The following is a 16,675-nucleotide window of genomic DNA, read 5'->3' on the forward strand; positions in this document are numbered from 1 at the left end:
AACCACACTGCTAGCATGTGCAGAAAATAAAAAAGTAAGGGTTAAAGTCTTTGCTGCAACGACTCAGTGAACCGGTCAATAATTGGACGTAACAGCTTGTGAAGCTCACATGTAATTGGCATTGTATGCCCATCAAACCACAAGGCACAGCATGCCCTTCCCTCTCGATGGCCCCGTTCCCAGCTGCAAATTCCCCAGTCCATCACTCCATTAGCTAGATTAACCTGCCCGCTCGCTGTGTCTGTCCCTTTCCTGCAGCACCAGATTTAAAGCTGCCTTTCAGTTCTTCCTACCTCCACCTGTCCCGAAGCCTTTCTTGTTTCCACAGCTGAAATTCCTCGCTGGTTGTTCTATAGCAAAGCTTTTTCTCATATACTGATGTAAATGCCATTGTCCTTTTCTCTCAGATTTCTTTTCCCACCTGGCTTTCTGTATTTGTCTAAATGCGGTGATCACTGTTTTTTGACACTGTTTCTCCAGAGAGAGGATATTTCCTCCCTTTATATACTCCCTCTCATCCTCTTCTAGCTTTTTGCTGGTTTTGTCTTCATTCATTCAGTTCCCCATCCTGCCATTATCAACTGACACGAGTGTCTTTGTGTGGCAGTTCCTGTCTTATCTGGTTCCGTCAGGAGCTGGTAAAAAATCATTCATTGGCACAATTTGCAAAGGGGGCTGGTGAAATGCCAGTCCATTCTCCACAATGTAATAGGAGAAATATCATTTAGCTTGACTATAATGCACTGTCTTTATTTCCCTCCTCAGAGAGAGGAAGAATATGAATTGCGGTGACATGGTTTGTGGCATTTGGCTTTTTGCTCTCTGTGATGGATTTGGTCCAAACCCTTGAGACACACAAATGAACTGTGGCATCTCTGAGAGCTGGAGATGATGCCCACTATGCTGCCTGTACGCATAAACTTTTTATTGGTTATATATGAACTGGATCTGTTCTGTATATTATACTTTCTTTTTAGCCATTTCTGTGGTAACTAGGAATGATTATTATTTTTGATGGAACCTCAAGAAGATTTTGGAGAAGGGGTACTCCTATTGATAAATTGTGGAATGACAATCATAAATTCCCTTGAATGATTCAGATTACTGCCAAAACACCCAAAGTGAGGGCCCTTCTCACTAATGCATGACAGCTGAATGTCTAGATTGAACGCCTGGACAAGAGGAGTAGCGGCGAGGATTGACAATGCGATGCAACTTCCTGAAAAGACAGCTGGGATTTTTTCTTCAACTGGTCACCACATGCAAGATCACCACATGCAGTTGTGGCGACGTTGCACCTGTGCATGCACTTATTTTGCCAGATTTCTTTCACCAATGCACATAAAAGAGGACATTATCTATTTTAATACCCTTGCAGCAACATACTGTTAGAGGATTAATTGTGTGTCTCTCTGTCTTCCTCTAACTAATAATAACGGTATGTATTTATTAAAGGATATATATGTGAACTGAGCACAGTGGGTAGTCCTCATCTTGATTCCTCTAGGCATTAAATAGTCATATTCACTCCTGCAGTAAGTGTATCATTTCGTATAACACTCACTGCTTAGCTAAATAGATTATTTACTGTTCTCACATCATTAAGATGGAGCTCGCTGTGTGGCTTGGAGTGTGTGTGTGTGCGCGCGCGCAGGAGATAGATCTTTTAACAGCCTAGAACAAGGCCATACAGACACCTATATGTACTGACGGATGACATCACACACTGGCTCTGAACACACTCTGCCAGCTCCCTCAAAACCCACAGGATGTCAGAACGAATAAAGCAACAACACACCTCCTTGGGAGATCCTGACTTTAGGCTGTATGTGACAAAGATGTAGGGGAGGTAAAAAGAAGGAAGTAGGGAGAGGAGAAAAACAAGAACAGAGCAGTCCTCTTCCCATAACCTCGTTGATGAGGCCACTTCTATGTATTCATCGGTATGACAGACGTATGACTCTTTTGTTTGATGAGCGTAACTTCATGAGTGAAAGGTTAAAGTGGATTTGTTGGGCTGCAGCTTGTAGGAGGTGGATGTTTTCTTACCAAGACGGCCTATGGATAAGAATGGGAACATTTTTGTGGGAACATTACTGAAGGATAATTACGTGCTTTTCTATATTAGAAATCTATGACCGGGGTGCTTTTATAAGTCAGTTGTAATGGAATGTGGTATTTATCCTTGTGTTGAACCCACTTTCTCTCCCTCCCCTGTCTGTGACTCACTGTTTCCCCAGGATGCTTTTTTGACGAGCCTCAGCAGGACTGATTTAGATAAATTTGAAATGAAGGATTACTTTCTTTCTTTCTATGTTCTGGCTTCTATCCTGGATGTGCTTCAGCGAGGAAAGGGCACGAAGCCAAACATTGAGTTTACTTCATTTAAAACATTTTCTGCTATTGCAATCGCGACATTTCCTGAAAATCTCTCTCTATCTCAAAAATGTGTGAGCAAGTTATGCATAGCCTGTCACCAGGTACTAGGTTTTCATAATAACACTAAATAAATACATTTCTCTAATAATGCAAAGTGAATGAACTTTACATAGCTCCTTATAAATCAAAAATGTTTTTTTCACTCTGAATTTTAATTGATAATTGAGTTCATATTGAGTAAACAATGCGGTCTCGGTGCTAAAACAGTAGGCGTCTTGGTGTTTCACAACTTAAGTGAAGTGATTAGATATGTCATATTGTAGCTTGTTTCTTCAATCAGGGGCGGTGGGGTGGTGCAGTGGTAAGTGCTGTTGCCTCACAGCAAGAAGGTCATAGGTTCAAATCTAACTTGGGATGCCTTTCTGTGAGGAGCTTGCATGTTCTCCCCTTGTCTTTGTGGGTTCTCTCCAGGTTCCCCCGGCTTCCTCCCACCACCAAAAACATGCAAATTAGGTGAATTGGTTACACTAAATTGCCCATAGGTGTGTGTTCTTTGGATTTGAAACTCCCCACCAGCCGTTCAGAACTTAAGAAGCCTCTTGGATGAGAATCTCAAACATCTTTCCAGCTGCCTTTAGTCAACACAGAGCTCTTCAAATGGAATTCTCCCCTACAGCACTGTGAGATGGAGCTATTACCATAATTTCTGTCTATTACGCATGAAAAAAAGTAACTGACCCTCCTTCATAAGGTTAGTTTCATAATTAGGATTTGGACTCAACTAAAAGGGACTGTTGTTGTTTGAGAAAAACACATGTTAATTAGGAAGCTTTTGAAGTGCTGGTAATAGCTGTAACTGCTGATATTTGGACACAGCTCCTAGTTTGTAATGAACTAACTGGCTGCTGGGTGATAATAAACATCTTATCCAAATATTGCTTGGTTTGTCTGTCTTTATATTGGCATTTTATTTTATTTTTACAAATATTGCTCCTCCTGAACAGAAATGGCCAAAACACGCAAGGCCTATTAGAAAATTAACACTATATTTCTTGAAAGATTTATTCAAACATGATACAAGCCAACATCATATGAGTGCCTATAGACATTTCAGTCAGTTAGTCAAAACTTTATTAATATAGCATTTTGTATGCATTCGATTCCTTCATCCCTAGAAAAAAAAACCTCCAGAGAAATTTGTCTTGAGTTACAGAGTGACATCAGATTGCCCAATCTGCTTTTATATCTATAAAAAGCCCTTATATAAGCTGAGTAGTCAACAAATTTCACAGCAGACAAGTGGTACAGCATACATATATACACAAATAGTACATAGCAATCCAAGGCAGCATATTGCTGCCATTCACAAATGATCATGAATCAACTCATGGTTGTTAAAAGTTTTTTTTTTTTTTTTTTTTTTTCCAGATGCAAAATCTGTACAAGAGATGACTGAATCTTTTCAACCTTCAGATAATGTGTCGACAAAGCACTTGGATACAATGCGATATCTTTTAACATTAAATATATGACTGTATGTATAGCATACAATATAAATGAAAAGGACACAAGCTTCAAACAGTTGACGTCCTCTGGTGGTAGAGGAAGGTGACTGATGGGGAGACTTGAAGGGAGCGCAGTCATGAGATTAAAATCTGGAAGCACTTTCCGTTGGTCAAATTAGCTTTTTTTTGGAGTTTTTTTAGTCGAAAGGAAATAACTCACAGTACGAAAGAACAATTAAGGAAACAATTGAAATGTACACTGTAATCTACATATTGCTATGGATCATTGAGTCCAAGTATGAGAGGACGTTCTACAAACACTCAGCTCTGAGGTGAGCGCCTGACGCCGTAGTCTGGCATTAATCCGGAGAGAGATTGAGTAAATTCTAATCCAATGTCATTCAAGCACCAGTTAGGTGTCCTCTCTCTCTCCAGATTCAAGGCTTTTGGTCCTATTTTCTACCACAAATATGTGGACATTGAATGGAAGATATAATTAAGAGTTACACCTCTGCAATTCTTCTATCTTATATTTACATTGTCCACAACAGAGGTTCTTTAGAGGCTTTCTCAGTCTGGTTCATTCATTCATTCAGCTTTACCAGGGCGTTTTCAGGCCGTCTTCTGTATGAAGGGAGTCATAGAAGTTTATCCAGCATTGAAGAAATAAATCCTAAAAGCCCCCCCCCCCCAGCACATCTACATGATTGCAACTTGTGATTGCAGCCCCATTGCATCTCCTGAATAGAAATAAATCAGCCACTCACGGTGCTTTTTACAGCTAATGGTCACAAGATCCCCATGAGCCAATAACCTTTGAGGAAAGCTGAGAATAAGTTTAGTCCTTGTAGGTTTGCCTGTGCGTATGCTCTTTTTTTTGATGAACAACTCACATGGAGTCCGTGCTGCCATTGTGTTAAACATGCTTGTTATGTCAGCCGGTGTTGTAGGAGTCTGGATTGGTCACGTTCATAACAAAACAAAACCCAATCAGTGATGCATTAATGTAGAAATTGTGTGATTCAGAGTAAATTTCTTCCCCTTTTAGCTGAAATGATTTTGCAACTCGGCCATTTGAATGCAACCAACAGTTAAAATGCAACATTCAGACAACAAAGACAACCAGTACTACATCAGTGGGGAAAATGAGACCCAATTTCTGCTTTTCATCTTCCCTCATTAGCTCAGAGGCCCTCCATGGAACCAATTCATGTGCTCAGCACTACTTTTCATTTTCGCACCTTGGTTTGCACCAACTCCGAATTCTGAGGAGGACTCCAGACGGGCAGAGAGATGAGGACGGGCTGAGGACAGTTTGGTGCTTATTGCTTTGTGTAATTGCTGTCATTTCTCGTTTGTTCTAGACTTCTAATTCATTCCGGGCGATTAAGGACAGACCCCACAGAAAATGGGTAGAGCCTTTAGAGGCCAGAAAACATTTCTTAAGAAGTGACCCACTTAAAGTGTGGTGCCTCATGGGAAAATACGGCGGCGGCAGGAAAGCCACAGAAAAGAAACCTGTTGTAAAATGACACACTACGGACGTACTGAGAGTCTCAATGTGTTTGATGTATTCTCATTTACACACACACACACACACACACGTCCTACATCTCGACGACGTCAAGTCTAGATGGAATTACAAACAAACTCATTTTATTCTCCTGAACATTTTTTTTTACTCCATTGCTTATTGTATTTGCGTTTGAGCACTTACAGCTCCATGAACTTGAGATGCAACATTGACTGACATTTCTGGAAAAAGGAAAATGAATGGGGTCTAACGTTGTTTTTGGAGCAGTTTTCATTGACATCCATCTGTCTGTTTGTTGGATAACATGAAAACTGCTTGACATATTTACATGAAAAACATTTTTATAAGAGAAGAATTTTGATACAAATTCCAAGTTTTTTTTTTAATAAAAGAATTTCAGTGGCACGACAGATCGCCATGACACTGGATGGAAGACTGGCATGGAAAATAAGTTTATTCTCATTTTTTTGTGATGTCGTTTGGCTGGTATTACACAATACAGAATAAAGAACGTGTTTATGGTATGGCTAGCATAATGGGTTAAGTTAACAATTGGAATTGGTAGGGTTTAAAAGGGGGCGTTCTCTGGCCGGAGGTGCTCTCTAGCACCTCACAAGTGTGTGTTAACAATCACTCAACCCTTCATGGAGATGGATGCACACAGTAAAGGGCAGGGGTAGAAAGACAGAAGGGGAGAGGGAGGACATTAAATATCACGTGATTGCTGTTCGATGAGGTCCCACCACCCTTCTGGTGAGCGCTATAGCATGTGCCAAGAATATGTGCCATGGCAGAGCTGGTGTCCTTGATGACAAAAGGGTGATTTCAGGGAGTCACTGCAGCTGTTGGATGGTGTCTGGTGTCTCAATACACAGGCTGAATTCTTTATTTCAGCCTGTATGTTTCCATTAACACAGCTGTTATGACTCCACGAATACTGTTTGTGTTCTAACTGTAGCCTCTTTCACACAGAGATCAGGCAATGAAGTCACTTCTCTACGACCTTCTTTCTTGGCCATGCTGACAATGCCACTCTAGTATGATGTTTAAAATCAAGGTTCTACGAGCAGATCGTGGCGTTTGAAACGGCAGCGTCGTGACCTAACATCCGCCATTCCCTGTGCAGCAATTTCAAAGAATAGATGAACACGATGAAAAAAAAAGTACCTTCCCAGTTACATGACAGCTTCGATGTTTTCTGCTAAGTGGTACTGCTTGCTTCTTAAGTCTTAAATTCAACCAGTGTTCTGACACAGTGGGAACAAACCTCACCCGGTGGCAGAATAAAGGTGTCACAAATTGTGCCTCGAAACTGTAAGTGCGGCCGGCGCTCATCCGAACTCCCAAACAAGTCTGTCCACCCAAATCACAACCCACAATAGCATCGACTCAATCCCTCAACTCCTTTTGTCAGAGAGTCATTTTATGTAATACATCTACTAAATTATTATAAATAGCAAATGCACATTACTGAAAAAAAGTAATCACAAAATGCTACTTAGTAATAAAATAAATAAATTGTCATGTCAAAGAACATGACAATTTAGAAGTTTTTTGCTGGCTTTGAATGATTACAAAGCAAGAATGATATTTTTTACTCTCCCCAGGTAAAAGCAGTCAATGAAAACTGGATTCAGCCGCTCAGATTATGTAAGAACTGCGGCAGTAAACGCATGCATTAAACAACTAGGACTAGGATTATCCATGCTGGGAGGAGATGTTACTATAATGCATCTTCCAACATCCAGAAACATTTCACTATTTTAATCATTCACGGTTTATTATGAAGTCCTTGCAGACGAGCTTCATCACCTGAACACAGCTACATGGACCTTGGAGGATCCACATGTATACTTATGTATTCGGATGCCATCATTTCACTTCCTGGTGCAACCGAGTGCAGCATTGGCTGACATTTCTCGGGACACAAACCCGGTCTCATTTGTGAAAGCCAATGTGTAGCAGAGAGGAAAACAGGAGGCAATGACCTTATGATGGCCTTTCTGTACACATGGGCTCCTTCTTCACTTTTTTTGTGTGACACATTCTAGGTTTTCTTTAGAGGTAAACTTCCACACAAGAGATGATGAGCGAAATGAGCAGCACAACAGACCGTTACAAATACAAAAGAGTTTGCTCATTCACTTTCCCAGTTCGGGAGCATCAGTGTGTAGAGAAGCAAGCGTGTCCATTGTGTGTCATGGGGGGGGGTCTGTGGACTCTGACACTGCTGGGAATCTTCTGTCGTTTTTGACAAGTGTGTAGTATGTATGTGTGTGCACAATTCAGATCCTTCTCATCTCATTTGACCCTGGAATGAGATGAATAACCAAAGCCCACTCCCCCGCCCCTGCCCTCGTCTTTGTAAGCATTGTCAGGCTGATATTGCATTCTCCAACGGGGCTGCAGAACAACTGGAGCTGACAACACAATGTTGTTGTCTCTTCTGACACATAATCAAAGTCTTCAGGGAAACCAGCCTCTCAAAGAGAGTCTCTAGAACAGCGAATAAACCGGGTCTGGGGAGGTTCTCGGGGTAAATACTATCCATATGTGGTATTTGAACATTTGTTTGCAGTACGAAGTGGTACTCCAGAGTGTCTCTGTAGTGCAAGTGGGATGAGAGGACAAGAAGGAGCGAGCTGCGCCAACACAGTGAGTAGCCACTCCATTATTCAAAAGAGCTGTGAGGTTCAAAGAGTCACGGCCAACACCTGCCAGCCCACCACCTTCACAGTTTATGTGCTGCTGCAGTTGGTTTTAATGTACACAAAAGTCATGTTACTATACAATCCTGTTGATAAGGAGGAAAATGCAGATGTAAAAACAAAAAAACAAAACCTGATTATGCACAATATTCACTTCCTCGCGTCTTGCTTACAGCTGTGGATATAAGATATCTGAGCATCCCATTTTGCCTCCTCCGGTTAAAACACGCATTCACCAGCATGTTCAGACAGTGACCTCTGTCTTACTGTTGGTGGGCAGTCCCTTGTGCTTCGGGTGCATGTGCGGCGAGTGGCCATAGCCCAGCGGTTGTGAAAAGAGCTCGGGTAGCGTCTCGATGCTGAACTGCCGCTTGTTGGAGAAGGCCTGGCGTCGACTGTTCTGTTGGTGTAGCGTCTGGTGGTGCTGCTGCTGCTGGATGGGGTGATGCTGCTGCCCCTGGAAGGCCATGTGCGCAACCACTGGGTGCTGGATATGGCTCTTACTGGGGTCCCATGCTGTGAAAGCTGAGCTGGAGGTGAGTGGGTGGGTGTTCGTCTTGGATATTTTAGGCTTGGGGATCTGGGAGGAGTTGATGGTGATGGCCAGTGGTGCGTGGATATCAGGCGGTGGGAAGAAAGGTTTGTCCTTGGGGTGGAAGTTGATTGGCTGGAAAGTGGGAGGGGACTGCCGGTGAGTGTAATCTATCATCGGGTAGCTCTTGTAGTAGTCTCTCGTAGCAGTGTCTGGATGATGGGAGAGAGACGGGAGAAAAGGGAACGGAGGCATGGTTAAATTATGATGATGAAAAGTTGAGACATTTAGTGCTTAAAGCAATGATGTATGTGGGAATGAAGCTGACACATCTGTAATTGTAGCATAATAATGATGAACATCAGAATTATTCTAACACAAACACACCCGTACTGTCTCTTCAGGCAAATCACTCACACCAAATAAGCCAATGTAAAGCTGGTGACTCCTCCAGGGTGTGTGACCACAAGGATGTGAGGTTTGTACCACATTTATGTATCGACTGATATTTATGTACACGCTGGCCATGAAGGGAAGACAACAGAGGGAGAGATATTGAGGCTCACGTGAAGTAGTGAAGTCAAAAAGTAGTGAATGAGTGTCAAACTGGGAGATTTGTAGGGAATAAAAATAGAACGGCTCATTGTGTCGCGTCAGATTAGCACAAGCTCCATGAGTGGAACTCGACTCTGCTGTTCAGTCATCACCAGCACCCACCCATCACCCACACACACACACTGCCCTAAAGACACAAACAACCTTGTTTGCTTATTACTGGTCCTTTTGTCCTGTAGAGAAGTGAGACGATGCATTTTTTTGGTCTTTTTTTTCTTCCTTATAGATCTTCACTACAATAACATCCGTTTTCCTGATTATATAAACGGCTACTATCTGCTTGTTCAAAATGTTTATGACAAAACATTTTTGCCTGTGCTATTTGTGGGGTTGTGTGTCTGATCTCATCATGATTATATTCCAAACATGAACAATGTAATAATATTATGTCAGGCGTCTAGTCGGATGATGCAGTACCAGTTGAAATTAATTTGCTGTGATGAATGCGGATGTCCGACAGTGGGTGTTAATGCAAACAGGAACTTCCGAATCGTCTCAAGCTTAACTTGAAAAAAAATAATTATGGAAGCCAATAAGGGTTCATAATAAGAGCACTTGAAATCATATGTGTGATATGGACCGCACTGGGTCTGAAATAAATAAAGAATTGATTATATTATTATTGATATCGAAATAATGTTCACAGCCTGCAGTTTGCATCATGCTTGTGTGCCTATGGAAAAAAACTGAACTTGAACCTACAGGTGAAAAAATAATACTTCAAATTTTATTTAATGTGTGAAAAGGTTTTTGTATGAAATATTTTGTCCTTATATATATGTATATATATTTATATAATAATAATGAAAATATTTCTAGTAATGTTTTCAACTGTCTTGTTTTCAACAAACGAGACACTTTCCTATCTGACTGGAATGGCAAGCTCAAATTTTGACAGCACATTTACAACAGAAATTATGAGAGATTGAACATGTTGCCATGGCACCAGCCATCCCATGAAAGAATGTTGACATATACAATCAGGAGAAAATATGAATGTGACGGCTATAGTAATTAAATTTAGCGTTTATCAGATTTTTGAATAAAAGCCAGTATTTATTAGGGACTGTGAATTAACAGTCGTGTCCTGCTTGCATCTGTTTCTCTTGTGTTATCTGTGAAACAAACAGACGGGAGATGTGCCCAGTGGGTGAATTGTGAGGCTGTTGTGATTCCTCCTACACCTCCTACTGCTCCTCCGGGGATCACGGCCTCTTTGCAGCTGCCCTTTGGGTGAGGCAGAGTGCATGCAGGGTGGAGACGGCAGACAAACCGCTGGGCTTATGGACCACATACTGTTGGGAAGCAAAGATTGCTTGTTTGTGCTCGTCTCTGTCTGCGAGCAGGACATTACTTGCTTTATTTGGTATTTATCTTAAATATGGATTTTAGTAGAGGACTATTTTTTTTAATCTAAAACTATTGTTGTCAATAGATTTCTTATGTTTTATTCAGGCCAAGACAACTGACAACAGTTTTTCTTATACTTGTATTATCAGAAAACACCCTGAGGAGTAGCCTCACACACGCACACGCACACGCACACGCACACGCACACACACACGTCAAACTGCCCAGTGTCATCACAGTCTGGTAATTGCTTCTTGAACACTACAAATGTAGGTCTATTGTGTAACTCCAGGCCTCTAGAGCAGCAGCTGTAGAGGAAGGTGGAAGTTAATGTATACAAATCAGAGTCAAAGATTTACATCCCTAAACCTGCTTTTCCCTCTCAGGTTTCACAACTAATTCAAGTGTCTGTTTACCCTAAAGGCCAACTGTAAATATTCCCACTTAACATGACAAATTCAGCAATATACACACTGGTGTAGTTACAGTACATAAATGTAGCATTGCGCAACAGATTTAAATAAATGAGTTGTGCACTGATAGGGAATAAGATGACTGATTTGTATTCATCTTTACAGCCCCCTGCATCACGTGGCAGCAGTTTGTCACAATAGCATGAAGATACAAAAGACGCCAGCGTACATCACTGAGGACAGGTTATAAATTACATTTTCAGGGTCCAATACAAAGTGAGTTTCTCCAATATGCCATTGCATGCATATTGGCGTTCTCTTCAGGTTTACTTTTTATTGGCTACTATTTATCGATTGGGTACACCATCTCAGTTTGTGCCGCTATAGACTTGACCTCAAATTGAAGCAGCGAAATCTGAGAGAAAATTGGTTCAAATCTCTGGACAGAGTGGGAATATCTGGGACGGCACAAAAACGATAAATTAATCACACCATTCCTTCCCTCAACAACTGCTGTTGCTGTCCATTTAAGTGTTTCCAGACATGCTGCCAGCAGGAGCGTCTGACAGCAGGGTCCTCGGTGGCTGTATTCTGTGCCTTCCTCTCAATTTCACAGGCTCTCCATCTGCTAATTCACCCTCTCTCACCTTCTCTTGTATTCTATTCTTTCCATCTGTATTTCATCAGGTTCTCTTCATTCGCAGCCTCAAGCAAGGCCCATGGGCCCAATCTGAGCCACTGCATTATAACTGCATAAGATGGGCTTTCCAATGGGTATTTGAGTTTGGCAACAATAATAAGTTTCAAGGAATTTTAAATGCAATTTCTAAGTAAGTAATTCCGATATAAATTCATGGCACATGTTTTTCCTTTATTTGCAGGCCCGTTCATCATGTAATTTCAACTGTATGATCTGTTATGATTAATTAGATATGTTATAACATCTATACCCCGGAAGCCATCTTCTTAGTGCTGCACCATTTCCTCAAAATAGAAACATTTCACAGTAATTCAAAAAACATCAAAGGTTTGGATCACCATTGGAATTTGAAATTGTGTTCCATGGGTTCAGAGTAATGCTTGGCCACTATTAAAAATAGAACCACAAGGTCAAAAAAATGATGAAGACAAATTCCTTGCAGCAGAATCCCCTATTTTGTAAGACTTTTGAATTCTTTCCTCAAACCAGAAGGTTTTTGCTCATAAAGAAAATACATGTGAAGTAACAGTCGTTCATCTACGTAGGTATTCTGCTGATTACTGCTTGAAAGAGAATCTTATCCCAAAGAGACAAATGCAAAAATGAAGTAGAGATTACTTTGAATCTGACTTCCTTGGTCTTTAAGGCCATCTTAAAAAGGACAATGGAATGGACAATTGGTGGACGTGTGTTCTGAATGTTTTCTAGCTTTATATAGTGACCCATTTGAGTTGTCAGTGCATTATGAGTTATGTTGTAATCAGGAGTAAATTTATGCAATCGTTATACCATCTTTCGACAGCTCATTTATAGTTTCGGCTGCCAGAAAAGCAAACTGTCATTAGCACTCATTTACTTTGGCTCCGGCTTGAGACAGATGACGAGTCCGTAACACAAACACAGCGCTTCTTTCATTATTGTAAGGCAACAATTCCAGTTTCTTGAAGCGTTTTGTTGATGCGAATTTATTTGTGATGCTAACTGATGGTGTCTGAGTAAAGTGTTAGATCACAACAACGTGCCATCCTGAAAAATATATTTATTATGGGGAGATTAGTGAAGTCAGTGTCTTTCTTCTGCATGACAGTGATTAAATAAGGCTCCTGATTGGATGAGAGTCAGACTCTTAACAAATCCATGAGCCAATAGATGCTTGTTCTCTCGTTCACATTCTCATCACATCAGTATGGGAGCAATTCTTTTTTTTATAATATCGATGTATTTGCTCACACTGATCTTTGCAAACGGAGTTTACTTTCTGTCATGTGTCTACATTACTGATAAGTATTCGAATATGCACACATGTTTCGAATGTCAAACACTACTTACCCATGGCCTTGAGTGAGGTGTACTTGTTGAAGCCGATTCCCAAATTATTATGCGGGTGAGACAAGGCCATGGCTGGACCCAAGGGAGACAAGGCTGCATTGTTCAAATGGTTATGATCTGAGGGAGTAACAGTAAGACAGACAAGGTTTGCATTTAAATGTGGTGCAACATTTCTATCTATCCGCATGATCGAAAAGCACAATCACAAACTAACTAACAAACCCATAAGCTGCAGTTATGTTTGTTAGTTAGTTAGTAACTAACATACATCAAATTGAGACAATAATGCAGTTATGGATTTGTTAGTTAGTTAGTTAGTTAGTTAGTTAATTAGCTAACTAGTAACTAACTAACTGCAGCAAAAAAATCAATACATAAACACACAGACTGGTAAATAATATTTGCTATGTGAAATATTTATCATATGTCACAATTTGTGAATGAAACCTTGCTATGAATGGTGAACTCCTTATACTTATAAGGATATATCCTTTCAGTCACTGTCCCAATCACTGACGGCTGTTTAGTATTTGTTTTTTTGTTTTCATAATCTGTGGATACCCTCAGAAATCTAGTTATGAATGTTCTCCCATCTGTTTGCTCGGGAACAAAAAATAGTTTGATGGAAGCAAAAGCAGAGCGAGGTACTGCATGTAAATGAGCAGGAATTATTTGCGGTAGGAAGATGTTGTGTTCATCCAACCAGAGTTCAGGTTACAGGTTCCTCCATTTATAAAGATCTATTTGACTGATTTTAGCTCATTGTTTTGATCTTAAAACTTTACTCTTCATATTCAGGGTCACATATTTCATTTAACCATTATAGCAGATATAAATATGCACCTAATCAGTACCAAACAGACAGACAAAGCTAGTGACGAGTTTGAACAGAAATTACATGAAATCGACCACCAAACTTTCCCAAACATTGTGCAGTTATGACAGTTTCAAATGAAATTTAAAATTTCACAATTAGTTTATTAAATAGAAGTGGAGATGATAATAAGGGCTCAATATTTGAATGTATCTCATTGTGAGAAAGAGATGACAATAGACAATAGATTATGTGTGGCTGTTTTAATGCCTGCTATTAAAGGTATTTAGCTTCATTTTTATCTTTTCATGCTTTCCATACTTCATGCATTTGATTTTGTATACGTGTGCTTGCAAGCGTACTGTGCGTGAGTTTGACTAGTGTGTCTGAGCAGAGCACCGCTGGGTGACGGCCTAATTCAGCAGGGCTCAACATCAAAGAGGCAGACTGCAAGTGCTTCAGCCAGCCTTAGTACTCTGACATGACTACTGTCTGACACGCACAGAGAGAGAGAGAGGGAGGTAGTCGGGAAGACTAAAGAGGGGGGGGGGGTATGCCTGTTTCGTAAAGCTGACAGGGTTAAGAGTTGGCATCCTGCTGGCCATGCAGGCCATAATGGAAAAGTAGCACAGTGGATAGAGCGGCTTATAATGTCGTATCATTTCTTCTGAGTAAAAGAGAAGGAAATAATAAGAGAACTCAGAGGACAGGAAAGGGAGGAGGCGGCTGAGGAGAAGTTTAAGTTACTGAAATTTAGAGGCTGTAATTTGTAGCAAATATGAAAGCTTGAGATATTTTACTTTCGACAACTGGTTCCAACATTTAGGCAAATTAGCTCCTTCCTTTTTTGTTAGGCGAAAGAGAAAATACATGCTAATTTTGTATTTGTACAACAGAATGGCAGTTTCTGCTCAGAGATGACATAAACTTAACCACATGAGACGGGCTTTATATGAAAAGCTTATTTAGTATCCAGACAGACGATTGGTACCTGTCAATTTTCAGATGTAACTTACTTGAGAAACTGTTTTGTTTTCATTTAATCTCATCTAATTTTATTTCAGTGACGCAATTTGATGGATCAGTTTGGAGTTGATTTGGGGGAGAAATTTAATAGTATATCAATAATGCAAATGTTTTCATCCACTGAAAATACAAACTGTGATATCTATTCTCCGTGTTCTCCTTGCCTCGGCAGGAGCACAGAACAAACTCTAGCCTTGAAGTATTTTTAGTGGGGTCGAGATGAGGGATGTTCAACTCAGTGCAGTTTATAAACTCACCACGAGATGTCATTAAATGCCACATGCTAAATATAATACTTATATAATTCAGTTTTTCACAAAATACCCAGATTTTTACAGTATGTAGTTTTGAGCTATAAACAACATATATTTTCGTATGCATTGTTCTTAAGTTAAAGGTCCTTCCAGCAGCTTAATTCATTGTTAGATACTTCTGTTACAAAAAAAATGCTAACCAGCTAAATATGTCCTTGGAATTTTGTAATATTTAATATTCTCTTGATACTGAACATATTTATTGTGTTATTTGCAGTCCAGTTAAACTTGACATAATGAAATGACCTTGCGTGTGGCATGTCTGTGACATCATCTCTTCATCATGAATATCTGTGCGAGAGAAAATACACGCCAGCCGTTGTTTGTGTGTTTGTTGTGTGGTGGTTTCGTGCTGTGCCATATCTAAATCATGCAAACACATACATAGAGTATGAGCAGATGCTGCTTTGCAGTCCTCTCACAGTTCTCTAGTCATGTGTCTCCTTATCTTTCCATCTGCATCACCCAATTTCTCTCTGTCAAGCCTCTTGTCATATGTCTCCTCCTGATATTACGACTGTCTACTCCCTGTCTCTAACCTCTGTCCTGTTTGTCGCATGTTAGAGACAGGCCATACACAATGAAAGAAATAACTCACTCCAGTTTTTTCTTAGAATCATTTTCTGTCTTTAAATTTGATTATAGAGGATAGAAATGTAGATAGGGACGGGAAATCACAAAAAGTGTAAATGCCCTCATCAGATTCGAACTGCTTGGTTTTCATTTGTAACATGATGTTTAATATCAGACGCTGATGAGATATTTCATATGTCTTAAAGGTGTTTGAAGAAGAAAGTTAGATATGGAAAATGTACACAGATGATTTACTCAGGTATAAGTACACGTTCGAAAGATATTGGCAAAAGTAGAAGTATTGATTAACTCATTCAAAAAGTAAAACCCAGCCAGTTCTAGGACTTTTTTGTGCACAAACCTGACTTAAACCTCATGCTGTAATATAATGGAATGGGCGCTAAACATAAATTGCCTTTTTATATAGAAGATATAAAAGTGGATGGAAAAATTAATACGGTCATGCATTTTCTGTCCATTTAGGTTGTTGGAAAGCCCTCAGTGTTGAACAGTAAAATTATATGATAATAGAAAAGTAAAAAGGCTGTTTTTAAAATGGAAGCAGTTGAAGTTTTTCTCTGGAAAAAGTTTGAAATGAAAGTAAAAAGATGATTCCAAATAAATAATCCACGATACACAAATATCTGAATACTTGGAACGTTTTTCTCCACAGTAAAATGTCTTAGACTTTTTACTTTGACACCCCAATAGGCACCCCAATAAAGTGTGATGACATCTCTAGAAAGCCTAACTTTGTCCTGGCCACTCTGTGCTTCTCTTTTGTGGTGTCACCCTTGTTTGTGTGTTAAAGTGGAGATGGAATCACGTCATTAGACCGATTTCAGTGAAGAAGTCTCAGTCCGTTGTTGTTTTCTCTTCCACA

General features: G+C 40.1%; 1 protein-coding gene across 1 annotated transcript in view; it reads right to left on the minus strand.

The window, feature by feature from the left end:
• Positions 1-8,370: 8,370 nt before the first annotated feature.
• The window catches only part of LOC137913784 (protein shisa-8-like), a 44,368-nt gene continuing 36,063 nt past the window's right edge, over positions 8,371-16,675 (minus strand). Inside the window, exons 3-4 of the mRNA XM_068757419.1 lie at positions 13,066-13,182; positions 8,371-8,870 (exon numbers count right to left, since the gene is read on the minus strand). Of these exons, the coding sequence (XP_068613520.1) occupies positions 8,371-8,870; positions 13,066-13,182 (617 nt within the window). The remainder of the gene's footprint in view (positions 8,871-13,065; positions 13,183-16,675) is intronic.

This window comes from Brachionichthys hirsutus, unplaced genomic scaffold (genome assembly GCF_040956055.1).
Source record: "Brachionichthys hirsutus isolate HB-005 unplaced genomic scaffold, CSIRO-AGI_Bhir_v1 contig_853, whole genome shotgun sequence".
NCBI classification, from domain to species: Eukaryota; Metazoa; Chordata; class Actinopteri; order Lophiiformes; family Brachionichthyidae; genus Brachionichthys; species Brachionichthys hirsutus.